The sequence below is a fragment of the Emydura macquarii genome, unplaced genomic scaffold (genome assembly GCF_026122565.2).
Source record: "Emydura macquarii macquarii isolate MOO-44397 ecotype Brisbane River unplaced genomic scaffold, CSIRO-AGI_Emac_v2 contig_67, whole genome shotgun sequence".
NCBI classification, from domain to species: Eukaryota; Metazoa; Chordata; order Testudines; family Chelidae; genus Emydura; species Emydura macquarii.
This window is the reverse complement of record NW_027130204.1, coordinates 921,744-941,774: the sequence shown is the minus strand read 5'-3', so window position 1 is coordinate 941,774 and position 20,031 is coordinate 921,744. Positions and strand designations below refer to the sequence as shown.

General features: G+C 47.0%; 1 protein-coding gene across 7 annotated transcripts in view; it reads right to left on the bottom strand.

Moving 5' to 3' along the window:
* GBF1 (golgi brefeldin A resistant guanine nucleotide exchange factor 1) overlaps positions 1-20,031 on the bottom strand; it is a 203,083-nt gene that overhangs the window by 14,518 nt on the left and 168,534 nt on the right. For all 7 annotated transcript variants that reach the window (XM_067536418.1, XM_067536263.1, XM_067536029.1 and 4 more), the window contains 10 exons: positions 15,188-15,390; positions 14,460-14,583; positions 14,025-14,150; positions 13,194-13,276; positions 9,747-9,983; positions 8,894-8,987; positions 4,665-4,841; positions 4,084-4,148; positions 3,851-3,974; positions 3,129-3,200 (listed from right to left, as the gene is read on the bottom strand). In XM_067536418.1, the coding sequence (XP_067392519.1) occupies positions 3,129-3,200; positions 3,851-3,974; positions 4,084-4,148; positions 4,665-4,841; positions 8,894-8,987; positions 9,747-9,983; positions 13,194-13,276; positions 14,025-14,150; positions 14,460-14,583; positions 15,188-15,390 (1,305 nt within the window). The remainder of the gene's footprint in view (positions 1-3,128; positions 3,201-3,850; positions 3,975-4,083; positions 4,149-4,664; positions 4,842-8,893; positions 8,988-9,746; positions 9,984-13,193; positions 13,277-14,024; positions 14,151-14,459; positions 14,584-15,187; positions 15,391-20,031) is intronic.

Here is a 20,031-nt window from a genome sequence, read left to right as displayed (position 1 = left end):
TAAAGAAGTATAGGTTGCATGAATGGACTATAAAATGGATAGAGAACTGGTTAGAGCATAGGGCTCAACGAGTAGTGACCAATGGATCCATGTCTAGCTGGCAACCGGTCACAAGCGGAGTGCCCCAGGGGTCGGTCCTGGGGCTGGTTTTGTTCAGCATCTTTTTTAATGATCTGGAGGATGGGGTAGATTGCACCCTCAGCAAGTTTGCGGATGACACTAAGCTGGGGGGAGTGGTAGATACCCTGGAAGGTAGGAATAGGATACAGAGTGACCTAAACAAACTGAAGGATTGGGCCAAAAGAAATCTAATGAGGTTCAACAAAGAAAAGTGCAGAGTCCTCCACTTAGGAAGGAAGAATCCCATGCACAGCTATAGACTGGGGACCGACGAGCTAGGCAGCAGCTCTGCAGAAAAGGACCTGGGGGTAACAGTGGATAAAAAGCTGGATATGAGTCAGCAGTGTGCCCTGGTTGTCAAGAAGGCTAATAGCATATTGGGCTGCATTAGGAGGGGCATTGCCAGCAGGTCACGGGAAGTGATTATTCCCCTCTATTCGGCATTGGTGAGGACGCATTTAGAGTATTGTGTCCAGTTTTGGGCCCCCCACTACAAAAAGGATGTGGACAAGTTGGAGAGAGTACAGTGGAGGGCAACCAAAATGATTAGGGGCTGGAGCACAGGACTTATGAGGAGAGGCTAAGGGAACTGGGCTTGTTTAGTCTTCAAAAGAGAAGATTGAGGGGGGATTTGATAGCGGCCTTTAACTACCTGAAAGGGGGTTCCAGGGAGGATGGGGCTAGGCTGTTCTCGGTGGTGGCAGATGACAGAACAAGGAGCAATGGTCTCAAGTTGCAGGGGAGGAGGTCTAGGTTGGACATTGGGAAAAAGTTTTTCACTAGGAGGGTGGTGAAGCACTGGAATGGGTTATCTAGAGAGGTGGTGGAATCTCCATCTTTAGAGGTTTTTAATCTGAGGCTTGACAAAGCCCTGGCTGGGATGATATAGCTGAAGTTAGTCCTGCTTTGAGCAGGGGGTTGGACTAGATGACCTCCTGAGGTCCCTTCCAACTCTAATATTCTATGATTCTATGATCTCGGAAAACCCATTCTGCTGAGGTGATCGGCTAACAGGAAGGAAACCTTCAAGGAGAGGACAGCAGAGAGCAGGATGGTAATGGTTTGAGTAGGGGACCCGTGAGCCTTGAAAGACTAGATTTAGATCCCAGGGAGGAAAAGGTTCTCTGACTTATGGGTAGTCTCTCTCTAGGCCTTTTAAGAACCTGATCGTGATGTCAAGAGAGGAAAACTGATCGATCCTGAACTGGAGGACGGAAGATCGAAATAACCATCAGGTGAACCTTAAGTGATGAGAGAGCTAGGCCTTGATGCTCGAGATGTAGTCCAATATGGACTGTTCAGTGGGAAGATGGTGACCGGTGACAGGATTCCCCTGAGCGGTGCCACGTCGGAGGGGAGTAGCACAGAGACAGTGGCATGCGATGGGGTGTCATAGGCTGAGTGGTGCCGGGGGTCCGGTGACCATCGGCATGCTACTGGTGACCAATACCGTAAGGGTTTCCCCAGTACCGGTCATGGCCGAGACCAACGAGACTCTCCTCCGGGTTGGAGACAGGGAGTACGGTGCTGGGGACAGAGGTTGAGATGGAGGAGAGCTTCGTCGTGGCTCCGGAAGGGAACGGCGCTGCTCAACTGACCACTGCGGTGGCCCCATGGCGGGTTTACCCATGGAGACAGGTGCCCTCACCAGGTCCAGTGCCAAGGATAAGGCCGGCTAAGTGGGAGGCACTGGGAGGGCCAACAAGTCCCTGGCTGCTTGAAAGGCCTCTGGCATCGAGGGCACCGTTAGGGGGAGGGACCCCTTCCGCTCCAAGGAATTGGGGGTGGCTCCCTCAAAGGGCTAGCCGTCCCAGAGAAGGCAATTGGCCCGATGTGGGTCCTGTGGCTGACCTCACCTTCTTATCCCTCTTCGGCATGGGGGAACTGCCTTGATCGGCGTGCTGCTTCTTTTGCCACTTTTTCAACACCGGTGAATGGCGTCAAGAAGGGCTTGGTTCCAGTGGGGCGTGCCCCACTGATGCTGAAGTACTCGGCACTGAGTCCAAGCAGGAAGGTTCTGAGGCCGGTCTGAGTGCTGCCTCCATCAACATGGCTTTCAAGCAAATGTTCCTGTCTTTCTTAGTCCATGGTCTGAAGCCCTTGCAAATCTTGCACTTATCCTTCACTTGCATCTCCCCTAAACACTTTAAGCAACTGTTGTGGGGGTCACTAAGTGAGAAGGGCTTATGGCAAACAGAACATGGAGTGAAGCTCGGGGACCAGGGCATGCCCCACCACTGGGCAAACATCCCTGATGGGACCACTAGCTCTTACTTAACTATTAACTATTTACAAGAACTATTAACAACTATCTATGAAAGAAACACCAAGCACTTTTGAATGCAAGAAATAAAGCTGTTCCAACAATCGTCACAGATTGCAAGAAGGAACTGAGGGGGCACAGGTCAGGTGCCACTTCATATACTGCTGCATGAGTGCAGAGTTTCAGAGGGCACCAGAGCTGGCCCTACGGATACCACTAAAATAAAAAAAACTCCAACAGTCATGCACGTGGAGGCACACCTACCACACATGATGCACACCTACCATGGAACCAAAATGAGCAAGCACTCAAAGAACAGCTGCTTGGGAGAGCCGAACCACTGGGTCCTTTTTTAGACGCTCTCACTAATTTTCAACTCTACCAGGCATTCAGCTTGCCAAGGGGAGACAAGAGGGACTGTCCCAGGGCTCCTAGGCACAGCTACACAAGTTGTCAAGCCTCTGCTGAACTCCTCAGTTGACCCTTTAGAAAGCGATACAACACATTTAACACCTTACTCTGCTCCTACGGAAACCCCTGGGTCTAATTTCCCATGCCAGAAACAGTGAGAAACCTGGAGTCAACAGCTGAACTGACTGCTGTTCTTAAAGGACTCCTAGGTAAGTCTTCTGGGAGAAGGACCTGCAAGGGAAATTCCACCAGGGTGTGATACATGATTGTAATTACAGCATACTTTCCTGATCACTATTCTCTAGCCCTACAACACTCCTGCGATGCCCCTCACCTTCATGAGCTCCTGGAGGGACTCATGTTGGAGGAACTTGCTCTCAGTGATCAGCTTCTCAGGGTCACATTGCTGCAAAGAAAGGAAGGGAAAGGGAGAATGAGTGGGGCACACTGAAGAAATGCAGCTCATGCAGTGCTGCACACACAAACAGAGTAGACGGGAAAGGGAGCATCAAGCCCATTTCCAGGACCTCGGTCCTCTTTCAGCCAATACACATCACTAGAAACCATTCCTTCTCAAGAACCTGGCCTGCATTGGGCAGATTTTAGAGGAGACAACAAGACATCTTCTGACTGCCACATCAGGTAAAATCTGTATTTGTTACAAATCCATTCTCATCAGCTTGTGCTTAGTTATGGGACTCTAAATTTGAGGGCACCTCCTAACTCCCTATGGGGAAGTGCTTGCATTTTCATGGACTGCTGGAAGACAGCTCCCCATTGGCAAGTGCTGTTAGACCTGTACAGAGTACACTACAGCTCCCTACTGCTATACATCTGCAGGTGTTCTTCAGGGTCGGTTAGGTTCCTGTAGTTCCCAAGACCTCTAGATCCTGGTTCCATCTAAATGGTTAACACTCCTACACAGGAAATGGGTACTTAGAGTTAGAACTCCACTTCCCATTATCTGTGAAGCGCTGCCATCTCTCACACACACCCCGATGCCCCTGCTCAATGCATTGCCCTCTATGCCAGATTCTTCTCAGTCCTGTACATTACCTTTATACACTCCAGAGCCATTCGCTTTGCCTCCTGGTTCTCTGTAGATGGCCCCCTCATGCCGGATTGTTCTGTACCGCTGAGGGTGAGCCAGCTAACGAAGCTCAGCACTGTGGACTCACCGCTACAAACAGAACACACTCACATCAGCCACATAAAAAAAACATGCAATGTTCCCTAGCACCCCACAGGGACCCAGAGTCTAGAACAGCACACCTCCACCTGCTACTCACCGGTTAGATGGGGTCTCTTCCCGCTGCAGGGAGATCTTGCCATTGGGATCCACAAAGTCTTCAACCTGGAAGTCAGAACAGAGTATGTCCCAGTGTCCACCTCTTTCAGCTCTGTCTTCTTCACATCCTCTAATTAGCTTCCCATTCCACCTCCCATCCCTGAAAGTCTACACTAACTGACCTATATACAGAAGCCTCCACTCTGGCCCCCATACAGACACTGTAACCAAGCCTACAACCTCACAGGCAATACTGCAGAATTGAGCCTTCTCTATTCCAGTGTTGCATACCTCAAACCTTTGCAACCCTCTCCCCCACAAAGTCTTGCCATTTATTTTAGCAGATGTTTGAGTGTTAGAATTCATCAAATTCAGTTAAAAAAAAACCCCCAACCTGAGAAGTAGGAGCCCATAGGTAACTACTATGCTAAGCCCCTCAAAGGCTGTCTTGCTGTATATACGGACTGCTAAAGCCATGCCCTTCCGAGAGGGCTCTCCTCCCCTTTGAGCTGTGACCGCAAAGTTGGGTGACGGGTCCCCACTTGCCCTGTCTTCAATTAGCCAGGAGCTGACTGTCATTACCTCCACCATGGCCTTGGGCAGCAACTCTGCTCGGAAAAGCTGCAGCATGGCCTCCATGATGTTTTTCCAGCCCTCCCGCAGAATGTCGCCATGGCGATGAGCCAAGTGAAACACTGTCTTTGCTGTGATGTGGGCCTTGGGATTACTTCCGAAAACACTGGGCAGATTCTCAATAGACTGCAAGAGAGGAGAGTGGGTGGCAGTCCATCAGCAAGACAGATTTCTCTTTCAACACAGCTCAGGACCGAGTGCATTGTGGACCCTGCTATTGGACAAACTATACTTCTAAGAAAGGCTGTAGGTAAACTACAGTTAGCACTAAACTTTGTGGAAGGTTGGAGTCAGCTGGCTTCCCTGACCCTCACTGAAACACCACGGGAAGACAGAGCTGCATCAGTGTTACACTTCAGTGAAGACACTATGCCGACAGGAGGGTTCTCTGGTAGGCATAGGTACTCCACCACCCCAACAGGCGGTAGTTAGGTCAACGGGAGAATTCTCCTATCTACCCCAGAGTTTAGGTTGGTTTAACTATGTTGTTCAGGGGGTGTGGATTTTTCACACCCCAGAGCAATGAAGTTATACAGATCTAATTTCCTAATGTAGACCAGGTCTAAGAATTTGCATTCCAGGAACTCATTCCAGGATCACAAAGATCTTTACTATATACTTCATTCAACATCACAGCTCCCCTGGGAGGCAAGAATTATTAACTTCTCTGTACCTCAGTTTCCCACTCTGGCCTGGTCTACACCAGGAAATTAGGTTGGTATCATTACATTGATCAGGGGAGCAAAAAATCCACACTCTTGAGTGACACAGTCAAACCAATCTAACCCCCAGTGTAGACAGCACTAGGTCTGTGGGAGAATTCTCCTGTCGACCCAACTACCGCTTCTCGGGGAGGTGGAGTACCTATATTGATGGGAGAACCCCTTCCGTCACTGTAGGTAGTGTCTTCACTGAAACCATGCGGTGGCACTGCTGCAGCTTTATAAATGTACACAAGCCCTAAGTAACGTGAGGATATAAGTGACTTGCTTACGGTCAGTTATTCCCACCCAGTCAATGGCAGGGCTAGGAACATAACTCTGAGTCCTGATTTGCAATCCCCTGTACTAATTACTAGATCACAGTCCCTCTATAATGGCAACCTGTCCCATACACCCACGGCTTATCAACAGAGAAAGTGTGTTATGCTGTTCCACCAAACTGACCACATGCTGGAAAAGCAATCCTCTCAGGAAAGCTATATAGCAACCATGTGAACTAGGATCAGAAATATGTCCAGTGTTTTTGTGGAGCCCAACATGCTCTCAAGAGGAGCAACACTATGCCAAGAAAGTCTGTGTAAGTAAGGAAAAGAAAAGCCAATAACTTTGTGTCTAGCCCCACTGCTAACTGAGAAGGGGTGAGAAAGATTGGACTAGTCAGAAGTGGGGCCCCTCAGATCTCACACTTGAAGCCCAGAAAACAGATGTGTCCCATCCTGTGACCCGATCATTTGTGACAGAGGTCCAACTGAAAAACCAAAACTTGGTTTGGCAGGGACTGCTGTCAGTGCTAGTGACCAGAGCTGTATTGCATTAGTGGCTCTGTTCTGGAAGCTTGGCAGGAACATTTCAGCTGCCGTTGTTCCACTTCCTGTGCCAGCCCCCATTATCATGAGAGAACCACAGGAACAAACATATCAGTGAGCGCTCACATCAAAACAAGACCTTCATCATCCATTGGCTTCCTCAGTGCACTGACCAGCCACATCCAACTCATCCCAACAGCCAGCAACTCCAGAACACCCAGTGGCTAGTGTCTAACTGCAGAGAAAGGCAAGAACAACAACGCTACTGAATCCACTGGAGACCAGGATTATCTTGCTTACAACCAGGGACCGCTTCCATCTCTTCTTTTGCAGCTGATCTCCGATATGGCCACCTCTTGCAACTGCAGTGCCTCAGAAAAGATACCAGATCACTAAAACGTTCGCTTAGGGAAGCAGTTAACAGCTGAACTAAACCAAAATGGTCTCTCCTTATTTTCACACTTCTGCTCTTTGTCATCTTCTCAATCCCTTCTCAACACTGCCTTCCCCTCCACTACATTACCTCTCAAATATCTGTTGTCTCCAGACTGTATGGAAATGTAGGGCAGCAGAATATAATTGGTACAGCTGGAATACAGCAAAGGATAAGACACTATTTCTTGTGGAAGAGCCAATGGCGTTTTTCAGGACTAGAAGTCCTTGATTTTACATTGCCCACCAAAAGACGCACTTGCTAAACTGCAAAGGAACTTGGGTTGCAGTGCTCCAAACTCCAGCCTTACAACTGAATGGGAAGCAGCAAACAACAGCTGGTGCCTCTGAGGGTTTCGTCTAGAAGTTTGGTACAGTGCTCTATAAGGTTGGGAATAAGATTTACACAGTTCACCAGTTCTTTGATGGCATGCACTCCCCTGCCTGCATTATCTACTGGTACTCTCCAAGCATTCGAGATTGGGATCCTCAAGTGTTTCGTCTTTATGATCCTGATTTGTGGAAGACGATGGAATCTAGAGCACTCACTAATCTGAATTTTCCTGCCTCTCTTTATAACCAAACTGGTAGGGTTTCATTGTTACCATTACCCCTGTAAGTGCCCCAGACACATAACGCAACACTTGCACTCTTCTCCTTCCCTCTGTTTCTTGTAAAAAAATATAAAATCCTCCAGCAACCCAGATTGATTTATCTCACCATGTTTCTGTAATGTCAGCCAAGTCATAGTGCTTTTCTGCACGTGTGTACACTCTAGCGACTTCTTCAAATTTCTGCTCTATTATTTCCTAAAGGCTTTGTCTACAGTCTATTTGTATTGTGTCTTTTTCCCAATACATTCAGGGTATGTCTACACTGCACATGCTTTACAGCAGGGTGTAGAGTACATACATCCCTCTAGTGACGGTATAAATACCAGTGTAGATGGTGAGACACTGCTTAGGTAAGTAGACACACACCAGAACCTTAGAATATGTACCTCACACAGCTCTCTACATGCCCAACAATGCCTCCCCTGTCTACACTGCTATTTTTAGCAATGTAAGTGTCCCACTGCCTTCCTGATGCTGAGATTTTCTCCACTTGCAGAAAGGCTTGAACAGAGGAGAAAGGCTCTAGCAGAGGGCAGGCAGCTGGGAAAGGCTCCAGCAACTCCCTGCTGCTGGAGTCTTTCCCTGCCACAATGAAAGGTTCCAGCAGCTCCCTGCTGCCAGAGCCCTTCACTACTGCATGTAGATAAACACTACAGCATGGACGCAACCTGCCTGTCACCAAAGCATGTAACCACATATACCCTACGCGCTGCTGCCAGTGGTGTCCAGTGTAGACATACCAGTAGTACAAACTTCTGTGATACAAGCAGCCTGGATGGTCTTCAGCCAGAGAGTAAAGCAGTAAGTGTAAAGCATCCAGTCCAAACAGTTGCCTTTTCTCTAGAGGAGGATCACCAATGATCCAAGAATCCAAAACCCTCTTCTCTGGATTAATTCCCAGGATCATCATCTTGCTCTCACCCAACGGGATTTCAGAGATCACTTGTTCTGATCTCTTTACTTCTCTGCATCAGTTGCTGAGATCTTAAATGATCCTATCTGCTTTTTATCTGTGCACACACTGTTCTTTCCAATGTGTTCAACTTGTGGGCTTGTGAATCAGCATCTTTGACTCTGGCATCAGAGTAGCATGACGCTTCCTGGTTCTCCTTAACACAATGCATGGTCCCACCAGTGTCTATCAAATACAGGATACTTTGGAAACCCTGGGCTGAGACAGAAACTTCAGCCAATAATTTACATTGGGCATCATGCCCTGAATGTGACTATTTTCACAGACATCTCAAGGTGACTGGATTTAGCACTTGCAATGGTCAGGCTGACTCACCTGATTTTCTCATCAGACTCTGTATAGCTAGGGTCAGAATTGAAAGCATATATATTACTAACCCCCTAATACTAGGTAAATGCAGAGCTTCTGCCACAGCACTAAGGCATGTTCAGAGACATTTAGTTCAGAAAATGGCCATCCTCGACACCAAATTACACTCAAAAGTTAAATTTCAGGATTAACAGCTGCAATATCTGCTCTGGTTTAAGATTTGTAAGGGTCATGGCCTTGGTCACAGCAAGATGGAGAGACGTTAAGACAGAAAATCACATACGACAAGCATCTGCTTCCTGACTGCTCCCCACAAACTCACCTCACTGCTGAGGGCAGTAAACTTGCAGAGAGAAATGATGAGATTGTCAAACACATCACTTAGGCCATAGTGTGCAGAAATCATTGCACATTTCCTGAAAGACAAACCACAAGCAATGTAACCACAGCAGCACCAGAAGCTCCCAATCTAGAACCCCAGGTCAGGTTCCCTCTCTGCTGCAGCACCCACCTCTGTCCCCCCCCACCCTCCTGCACAGCCTACTGGCACAGGTGCACTGAGATCCTGAAACGCTGATATTCCTTATCCAGAAATCTCAGAAGCCCAGGCAGACAGGATCAAGGTCCCCAGTTTAAACCCTTGACATAAAAGTACAAGTGGTGAGTTTGTTTATGACGTTGAGATTCAAGGTTCAAAAAGGCCCCAGCTACAATGGTGTAATAACTGAGCTTTTAAAATGTGCTTACATCTAGTTTGAACTTAGCGGCAGCCAAAGAACCCCAATATAGATTGCTCTGTCTAGGGAGGGATTTCTGCTCAATCATGGATTTTTGAGTACTAGTTGGCCAAAAACCATGCTAGGATCTACTTTGGCCAAAACTTAAGTTTAAATGGTGCTCAATAACTTTAAGTAACTTATTACAACAGTGTAGACCAGCCAAAGACTGAGTGGTACCAATCAGAAGCCTTTAAGGATTGAATCCAAAAGAGCACCAACCAGTACTATGGGGCTGTGGGCTGGGAACAAAAGCTTCTACATTGCTAGGGAAAGCCAACAGTTGATATTCTCTATGCTCCCTCCAGCTAGCAGACAGGAGACACTGGCCAAAACGAGGATGATTACACCCACCAACTAGAAGCCTACTGGGTTTCTGGGGAGGAAGAGCAGGGCTACCTGAAGCCAGAGATCGCCTTCTGGATGATTGTTTCATCTAAGCTCTTGTCAAAAACATAAGATAGGGCTGCAATGGTGGGGCCCCAAGTCATGGTGAAGAGATCGTGATCGTAGCTTCCTTGAGGTACATGCAGGAAGATGCCTTCATCAGTGGCACCACGATGCAGCAGTACATTCCACATGTAGTTTTCCTTCACCAGACCCGTCTGCTCTTCCGGCATCACTATCTCATCATTTCTAACAGGGATGGAGGTGGACAGGTTACTTTTGGCTCATAACAAAAACTCTAACATTTACACAGTGGCCTTTCATTATAAAGGATGCACATCATAAACTATGCAGACAATGAGATCGCTTTGCCCACTATTGAAATGCACCCGCCCTGGGGCTGGAATGCAGTATCTGTTAACAGCGCTCAGCAACACTACACTTGCTTAGGTCAGGAAGTGAAGAACCCATCTCTGTCTAAAACTGAAGGGCGAATTTACGGCATAATGAAATTAACTAAACTAGAATTAGCCAGGACACTTGATAAGTAGCAGATCAGTATCTCCTGATCTTCAGCATCCTGCATGAAATCTTTCCTGAACCTCCTTTTCCAGCCTTCGGATAACCACCCAACCTCTCCAAGATCATCATCAGAAGCAAGTTCCCCACAGACACACCAACTCAAAGCAACACCCAGCTGTGCCAGAACAGATGAAAAACCTGCAGACATATCTTCATTATTATGATGATCAACACCCTCTCACTCCCCACAACACACATTTCAATATCCATGGGTTCTATCACAACATGTGGTGTACCTTATCCAGTGCATTAGATGCCCCAACAACAACTATGTGGGTGAAACCATGCAATCACAATGATCTTAAATGAACTTGCACAGAAAAATGATAAAAGATAAACAACATCCTATCACCTGTGGGCGAACTCTTTTCACAAAGTGAAAAGATACATCACTCTATATCTGACCTCTCAGTCTTCATCCTCAACAAAAACTTGCACAAACACCTTCTAAAGACAAGCCTGGGTGCTTAAATTCATAACTTTGATAGACACCAAAAATCATGGATTGAATGGAGACACTGGATTTATGGCTTGTTACAACAATCTGTAAACCACTAACACACACCCCCAATCTTTTTTTCCTCCTTTCGTCCCCTATGACTGGAGAAGTGTCAAAAGGCCACTTAACACATCTTTCAAGGGACCATTCAAGGTGAACTATTTATGCTAAAGAATTCGTTTCATTTTGTATTTAGCTGTGACACTGACATTTCCCAGACCCCAAAAAGAGCTCTGTGTGAGCTCAAAAGCTTGTCTTTCTCATCAACAGAAACTGGTCCAGTAAAAGATATTAATTCACATATCCTGCCCCACCTAACTGACAGCAGACTGTGGCCTCAGTCCTACTGAGATTAGGAGACAACCATTTTGAAAGAGGTCAGTTCTTTGTGCAATTCTCTAATGAAGAACATTCTTCAGCTGCTGAAGAAGAAACTTCCGCTTATGAAGATCAACAGCAAAAAGAGACCATTAATTTAAAAAAATTCTTAATGTGCTCTCCGCATAAGGTTTCAGAAGTTTCAACTGTATGAAAAGTTTGAAAACACTGTTGTGTTGTTATGGATTGGAAGTTTGACCCAATGAAAAGTTTCTTAAAGGACCCATATTCTGATTAGTTTTAACTCAAAAGAGTTAATGGATTTACTTGGAAATTCTCAGAAAATTAATTCTGTGCCCAGAGCATAAGTGGTGTAATTTTGGAGAAGCGCGAGCGACAGGGCGAAGAGTCATGAGCAGCAGGCAGGGGAGGGGGCCAAGCATGAGCAAGGCCCACCTGGACCCTCCGTGCTGGCTGGGCTCCGTGCTACCCAGTAGGGAGGGCAGGCACCCTTTGCTTTTCGGGGGGCGGGGAGGGAGAAGAGGAGGAAGGGCAGCGCAGCCCATGTCCCACCAGCATAGGGCGCCTCGCTGCAGTCCCTGTGGAGTTGGGGGGCAGTAGCCATGGCACTATGTAGGCCCATCCCGGGCTGGGTCTGTCATGTGCAAATTAGAAACAGCAGGCAGGCGGGCGGGGAAGGGAGGGGCAGATTCCTCCCAAAGCACTATATGGAGGCCCAGGAGTGGAGTGGGGGTGGAGCACGGGCAGGGTAGAGAGGCGGAGGAGCTTCTGGCGGTGGTTGGTTGGGGAGACTTAGCCTCCCCGGGTCTATTATACCTGCCGCCTATGGTCATTAGACAAACAAAAGATCTCAGAGGACTCCCCAGACTCTGTCCTGGTCTACACTGCCAGTGAAATTCGGCAGCAGTTGATGGGAGTTACACAAGCTATGCGGAGTAGCTTGTGTAACTCCTGTTGACTTCATAACTTCCGTTTAGTATGCTGTCTCCACTGCACTGCATTGATGGGAAATGCGTACCCATCAACGCAGCGCTACACTTTTTGGGGAGGTGGTTTTATTTAATCGACATCCGGATCGATTGAGCGGGTCTTCACTTCCACTCAATCGATTCAACAGCAGCGAACTTGCCGCCATCAGTGTAGACATATCCTCCATCTGAAGTGAGGAGAACCCCAGCATGCAATAGATACTGATCAAAACTACAATTTATTTGTTGAAATCTGGAGATGCCTCTCGAGGAACTTCTTGGTACTTCGTGCAGGTGGCTGCCTGACTCGCCTTCTGGAGGCGACTTGAAAGGGAGCCCCAGAGTAAGAAGTTTGCCTCGCTGTTGCACGCAATCACAGACTGAAACCAGCTGAGAGTCAGAGTCACATCCTGCCTCCTCAGTGCTGTAAACCTTTTAGCTTCGAAGTGGTTGGGCCTGGATTTACTGAATAGGATATTTCTAAGCTGTTATTAAAGCCTCCCCACCCACAACCAATTCTGTGCATGAAAGGGTCCCAGCAGTCAGGCATTCCCTCAGGCAGTTGACTGTGGGCCAGGAGCCCCAGGAATGGGGAGAAGAGACCAGGAACAGACATTTTCATGAGAGAGAAAGGGACAAACACAAAAGCAGAATATACGAGACCAAGACCTGGCCACACCACCTCAGGGCAACGACAGAGTGTTGGGGAAGGACGCTGCCTCTGGCACTACACAGTAGTTCTAATGCAGTAGAAAGCCTGGCACAGAGGAGTGGTTTCTTAGCTACAGTATTTCACATGTGCTGCTCTCACCCTGCCATTCCTTCACATGTTGATAGAAGCCATTATTTTTTTTAAACTTTCTCTTAAGCTTTGTGGATTAAAATACCATGGCAGGGATCCAACTATACAAATCCAATTCAATAACTGTGAAGAGCCTATTGCCACAGCCCCAGACTGAGGCAGAAGATGGTCCATGGCAGACTGGCACATGCTCAGCAGAGCTCTCAGACCAAAACAGCACTACTTTGCTCTCTGAGTAGAAGGCATGAGACAGAGGGCTGAATACTTACTTAATAGCATGGTACATGTCCTCTAGTATGTCCTGTTCGAAGTCTTTGCCTCCATTCACGCCCTTCAAGTTCTTCCGGAATTCCTGGAAACATTACAGTTTTAGCGCCAAGAAGATTCTCTGAAGAGTATTTCAAGAATGTTAACTTAAGTGGCACTCAGCAACTCAGGGGCCCATACGCAACTTGCAGGCTCCATGGTCTGATCAATTGTCTGCTTGCCTTTCCTGGGACTCAAGAAACTCTACCCAATGCACAATCACAATTCAAGGAGTATTGAATAATCCTATTAGCAGCGTGGGAGCTTTCAGTAGCCTCCACTCCAGCTGCCAGGGAAGGAGATGACGGGTGATGTTACATGGGGAATGGTCCATCCATGTTACACGTGATTAGCTTCAACTGTGCATCAGGGTGACAAATATCCCACCCGTCAGGACACTAGCATGATTTTGAGCGCACTGCACATCCCCAGTTGCTTATTCATTTAGCATCACTTCTCACTGACTAGTCTTTTCTATTGCTTTTTTCACTCCTACTAGGTCTTATGATACAGCAGGTCAAGAAACTGTTTACAGAGTAAAAGCAATTCAAACCATCCCTGCATGTTAATGCTTGGCTTTTATGTCTTCAGATTGCATCAATCTTGCACTTTACCCCAAACACTACTGTTATTTACAGTACATCAGAGAGTGATGAATGAAAAAGACTCAACAGAAGACAGAAGGAACAGCAAATGAAAGAAAGCCAGAAAAGTGAAAATAGAACTCAGTGCTACTAAAAAGAAGAAGAGTAAAGAGGCAGCATAACAGCTGTATGCAGGGAATCCACTCTCACCTCTAGGGTCATTGGAACATTTTGCTTGCGGACATTATGGTTATGCTGGTCAGTGTTCAGCATAATAACTGCATAGGCCAGGGCAAAGCAGGCATCACTATTAGCAAACGGAGAGCCATTTGATTTCTGAAAGGCAAATACAGCCACAAGTCAGATCCACGGGAGACAGATGCACACATGGCCTGAGATCTCCATTTTCCTGCCAGCACAACAGAATTCAACAAAAGGACTGACTGAAAAAACAGAGCTCTACTCCCAGCAATGTCCCCAAAGATGTCATTGTGCCATCCCCCACCTATACAATGATGGTTGCTGCTTATAGAACACGGAGCTCAAAAGAGGACAGATTCACTCTTTGATTTTACATAGCAGGAATGTCAAACAGATGCCAGCAAAGGTGGGTGGAGCATAATTTTCTTCCCACCCAATACGCACCCTCCAATGTTCTGTGAAGGCTTCCAATAGCCTCTGAATCACTGGTGACTCTCCTGGTAAGCGAAATGCTTCTAGGTAAAGTCGCAATGCTTCATCCAATCTTAAGCCTTGGAAATTAAAAGTCCTGCAATAAGAGTGAAAAGCTCTGAGACACAAACGGACAGGAGAGGGTGGCAGGACAGACCAAGCAAGGCATGTGTGCACTCACAAATGTATTGACTGGAAAACACTATGGATCACCACATAGGAATGAGCCTTACCTAGCAGCGGCAGTGGGGAGAGATGGCAAGAGTGGCGGGTGGAAGAAGGTGGAAGGAAAGGTTATCAATATCAGCCAGTGAATGGGAGTGAGGAAGGAGGAACAGTGGCCACAGTAGCTGGTGATGTGTTTAGTCACATCTTCAAACTCTGACCATGTTGTTAAAGAGAATGCACTTACACACACTGGGGAATGAGTCCAATTCACCAGTATTAATGGGTCACCAATACTGTGGGAGAGAGTTCTCTTCCTGGAGGACCCTAGGTTATCACCACTACTATTACACGTATTTCTAAGACCACTGCAGTGTCCGAGAGCTATGTGATTTTGATGCTGTTGGCACTGGGAAATCCCATTGCCTTAGGAGCCATTCTCTCACATCCCCTAGAGAATGCCTCCAAGCTCCTGAACTAGTTATCCTTTGTGACCAAATACAAGAAACAGATACTAAATATGGAAAAATACTCACCCCACAAAGCTCTCCAGCAAATCTATGTTCTTACGGTCACTCACAAACTCCCCAATCATCTTCTTATCCAGCCGGGGATTTTCTCGCAGCCATTGGGCCACCTCATTGTTGTCCATGGTGGTGGCCAGAAGGTTCTTCTCCTGCAGAAACTGTATCCCTTTCCTTGGCTTCTGGTTGAACTGCTCTGTGCCAGTTATCAGGAGCTGCCGGAGACAATCTAACAGTTACCTATTTGGCTGAGGAGTCCTACACAGTGGAGGACCTCTATTGAGATTCACTTCCACTTTTTGCTTAAGGGTGCTCTTGGGGTTCAAAAGCCACACACAAAAAATAACTTCAAAGGCACTATGGAAAATAAAACTGACTTCAGGACTGAATATGTTGTTCTACTTGGGTGATCCGTCTTGCAAGATCACTCAAAGCCAGAGCCTGAAGATCTGCAGATCTCCCTCCTCAGAGATACAACAAAACAACAGCGAATGGGGCAAACAGAAACCATGGTTTTAGAAAAGCTTCAAGTCTCACCCAGTGACTAATTCTGATACTACAGGGTATCCAGTCCTCCCCAACACTGTTATTCAACTAGAGTAGAGGAAGCTGCAAAACGAACTCCAAACATATGGCAGGGGATCAGAGCTACTCATCTACAACAGTAGCTAGGAGATAGTGCCACTTTTATCCAGTTTTTTGGACTACTGAAATCTCATTCTATGCCACTGACAGGAGAGCAGGTAGCAGGAGTCCTACACACTTATGTGGCATTCAGAAGCAAGAAATACTGTGAGGGGTTAGGGTATGTTTACACTTAAAACAATACAGCAGCATAGCTGAAGCGCTTCAGTGTAGACCAGCGGTTCTCAACCAGTGGTACGCGGAAGATGGCTCGGTGGTACACAAGGCAAACCTCGCCGCTGATTCCGCCGCCGAATCCCCCCCCCCACCGCCGCCGAGAAACCCTGCCGCCGCTTAATCCTCCCCCCCCCCCCCGCCGCTGAATTCTTCCCTCCCCGCCGCTGCCGAGAAACCCCCTTGCCGCCGAATCCCCCCCCTTGCCGCCGCCGAGAAACTGTGCCGCCGCCGATCACTCCCTCCTTGCCGCCACCAATCTCTCCCCCCTTGCCGCCGCCGAGAAAGCCCACTGCTGCCAAAAATCCAACCCACCCTGCCGCCGAAAACGGTCAAACGGCGGCAGGGCTTCGGCGGAGGGTATTGATCCCTCCACGCAACCCCGCCTATTTACCGAGTTCTACTCGGGCCAGGTACATACAGGTGAAGCGGTACTTGACCTGACTGTACCTGACCCGAGTGGTACTCAGGGAAAAAAAAAGGTTGAGAACCGCTGGTATAGACACTACTTACGCCGACCGGAGGGCTTCTCCTATCAGTGTAGGTAATCTACCTCACCAAGAGGTGGCAGCTAGGCCTATGGAAAATTTTTTCCATCAACCTCACGCTGTCTACACTGGGGGTTAAGTCAGTATAGCTATGTACCACAGGAGTGAGGATTTTTCACACCCCTGAGAGACGTAGCTATGCCAATGTAAATTCCTAGTGTAAACAAGGCATAAATGAAATAAGAACCAGGAAGAGTTCAGAAGGTGAGGCAAGTCCCTAGAACATCTGGAACTCCACCAGGACAAGAAAAGCCAACTGAGGCTATGTACACACTGATAGCGGCAAATTCGCCACCGTCAGAATGATATTTCTGGATCGACTGAGCAGTCAGTAAAGACCCGCTCAATCGATCAGGAAGTTGATGCACTTAAACCACCCCCTGAAGTGGCGTAGTGTTGTGTTGATGGAAACACATTTCCTGTCGGCGAAGCGCAGTGACGACGCTGCGCACAACGGAAGTTAAGAAGTCAACGGCAGTTACACAAGCTACTCTGTGTAGCTTGCATAACTCCTGTCGACTGCCACCAAATTCGGAGGTAAGTGTAGACCTGGCCTGAGAGTTTGGGACAATTTAACACAAATGGCTTTTTATTTTATTTTTGTTTTTTTTAAAAAGACAACAGCTCCGTTTGTACTTGCTTGATTTGTGTTTCAGGGCTCAGGATTATACAATAAAAAATCTATAGTGCAATAGAGCACCTGGTTAATGAAGGGTTAACTGAAGGTTTCATTGTGTTAAGAAAACCAAACGCACAACAGCTACATGAACTTTACTAAAGCACCAGAATAAATGTCAGTTCCCTGGTAGTTCCCATCACCATGAAACCGCTAGCAATGACCTAGTGAACTGAATTCATGACCATCCCAATTCTAACTCCCATGGGTTCTCAGTACCTCAGAGCCCATCCTCCACTCCTCTCTACCTCCCCCTCAACATATGCCTGTGTGAACTTTCTCAAGTACACAGCTCATTTATACAGTGTGGTGAACACAGGGATGCAGTCAGGAAAACATCTGTTAATGACTGTGATGTGCTCAGATACCACAGTGATGAAGCTCAAGTAACTACCTACCTACATAAACTGAGGGATTACCTTGGTATGGAAAACTGTTACTATATATTTGGAGCCATAGGACCAAAAAAGGTGCCTATTCCAAACCCTAGGCACCTTTGACTGTTATCTTAAAAAGAAAAAATCTAATGACCTCTATATGTGGTTAATTAACCCTCTCAGCAAAATGAGATGAGATCCACTCTTCTTAAAAACTGATCCTTAAACAACATCCTCTCCCCTCACGGCCTCCATACAAAGCAGCCTTATAGTGGGACGTGAAGGTTAATATAATGTGGTCCTTTCCAGCCCAAGGGAGAAGAGCAAATTCCAAAGCTGAAAGACCATTGTAGAGACTCTCCTACCAACAATTCCCTCCCTTATAACTGAGCAAGCTCAGACTGAAGCTCTTCCATTATGTTATGGGGAATGAAGGACTCTCCGGTACTGCAAGACAGTTCCATGCCATTCAGTGCTTTCTAAATAAGAACCAATGCCTTAAACTCCACACAAACCCACAGGCAGCCAAAGCTGATCATAAAGCACAGATGTAATGTGCTCACCGTGAGAGAACCTGCACGTACACATTTTGTGACAGTTTTGTTTCTGAATAGATGTAAGACAACCCCAAGAATGCACATTATTACAATCTAGTTGACATGATAAATTTATGAATCACAGCAGTGAAATCTGCATTGGAGAGAAAAGGTTGAAGCCTTCTAGCCAGATGCATGTGTAAAAAGACATCTTGACCCTCACTGAATGCCAGCCTATTCAACCCAAGTTTCAACCACCCATAAAGGAATAATTAAAATTACCATATCTTTTGATTGCTTGCTCCAGCCTACCAACACCCCCCTATATCATCTGGATTGGGTCTCTGTCCCTCATACTTAAAATATCATAACTCATGCTTCCTCTTTAGGCCTTTTTAACAGACTCATCTATACACCAAGTGTATGTTTGCACGACAATAGCACAGCTACACCAGTGCTGCTGTAGCATTATAGTGTAGATGCTTCCTATGTCAATGGAAGGTGTTCTTCGACTGATGTGATTAATCCACTCTCTGAGAGGTAGTATCTAGGTCTTCTGTCGACTTAACGGTGTCTTCAGTGGACATTAAGTCAACTTAATTACATCACACTGAGCATGAAACTTTTCACAACCCTGAGCAATGTAGCTCAGTTGATCTAAGTTAGGTGTAGACCAAGCCTGAGTGAAAATGAGAATAAGACAGAACCCTGAAGAACTCCATATGAGAGCACTATTGAAAGAAGAGCAATTACCCAACACTAGGGATCCATTTTAAGGCACTTGGAAGAGAGGAAGGTGATCAGGAACTGTCAACATGGATTCACCAAGGGCAAGTCATGCCTGACCAACCTGATTGCCTTCTATGAAGAGGAGACTGGCTCTGTGGATGTGGGGAAAGCGGTGGACGTGACAGACCTTGACTTTAGCAAAGCTTTTGATACAGTCTCCCATAGTATTATTATCAGCAAGTTAAAGAAGTATAGGTTGGATGAATGGACTATAAAATGGATAGAGAATTGGCTAGATCATCGGGCTCAATGGGTAGTGATCAATGGTTCCATGTCTAGCTGGCACTGGTCACAAGCGGAGTGCCCCACGGGTCGGTCCTGAGGCCGGTTTTGTTCAACATCTTCATTAATGATCTGGAGGATGGGGTAGATTGCACCCTCAGCAAGTTTGCAGATGATACTAAATTAGGGGGAGTGGTAGATACCCTGGAAGGTAGGGATAGGATACAGAGTGACCTAGACAAATTGGAGGATTGGGCCAAAAGAAATCTGATGAGGTTCAATAAGGACAAGTGCAGAGTCCTCTACTTAGGACGGAAGAATCCCATGCACAGCTACAGACTGGGGATTGATGAGCTAGGCAGCAGTTCTGCAGAAAAGGACCTGGGGGTAACAGTGGATAAGAAGCTGGATATGAGTCAGCAGTGTGCCCTGGTTGTCAAGAAGGCTAATAGCATATTGGGCTGCATTAGGAAGAGCATTGTCAGCAGATCGCAGGAAGTGATTATTCCCCTCTATTCGGCATTGGTGAGGCCACATCTGGAGTATTGTGACAAGTTTTGGGCCCCCCACTACAGGAAGGATGTGGACAAGTTAGAGAGAGTCCAGCGGAGGGCAACAAAAATGATGAGGGGGCTGGAACACAAGACTTATGATGAAAGGCTGAGGGAACTGGGCTTGTTTAGTCTGCAGAGGAGAAAAGTGAGGGGGGATTTGATAGCAGCCTTTAACTATCTGAAAGGGGGTTCCAGGGAGGATGGAGCCAGGCTGTTCTTAGTGGTGGCAGATGACAGAACAAGGAGCAATGGTCTCAAGTTGCAGTGAGGGAGGTCTGGGTTGGATATTAGGAAAA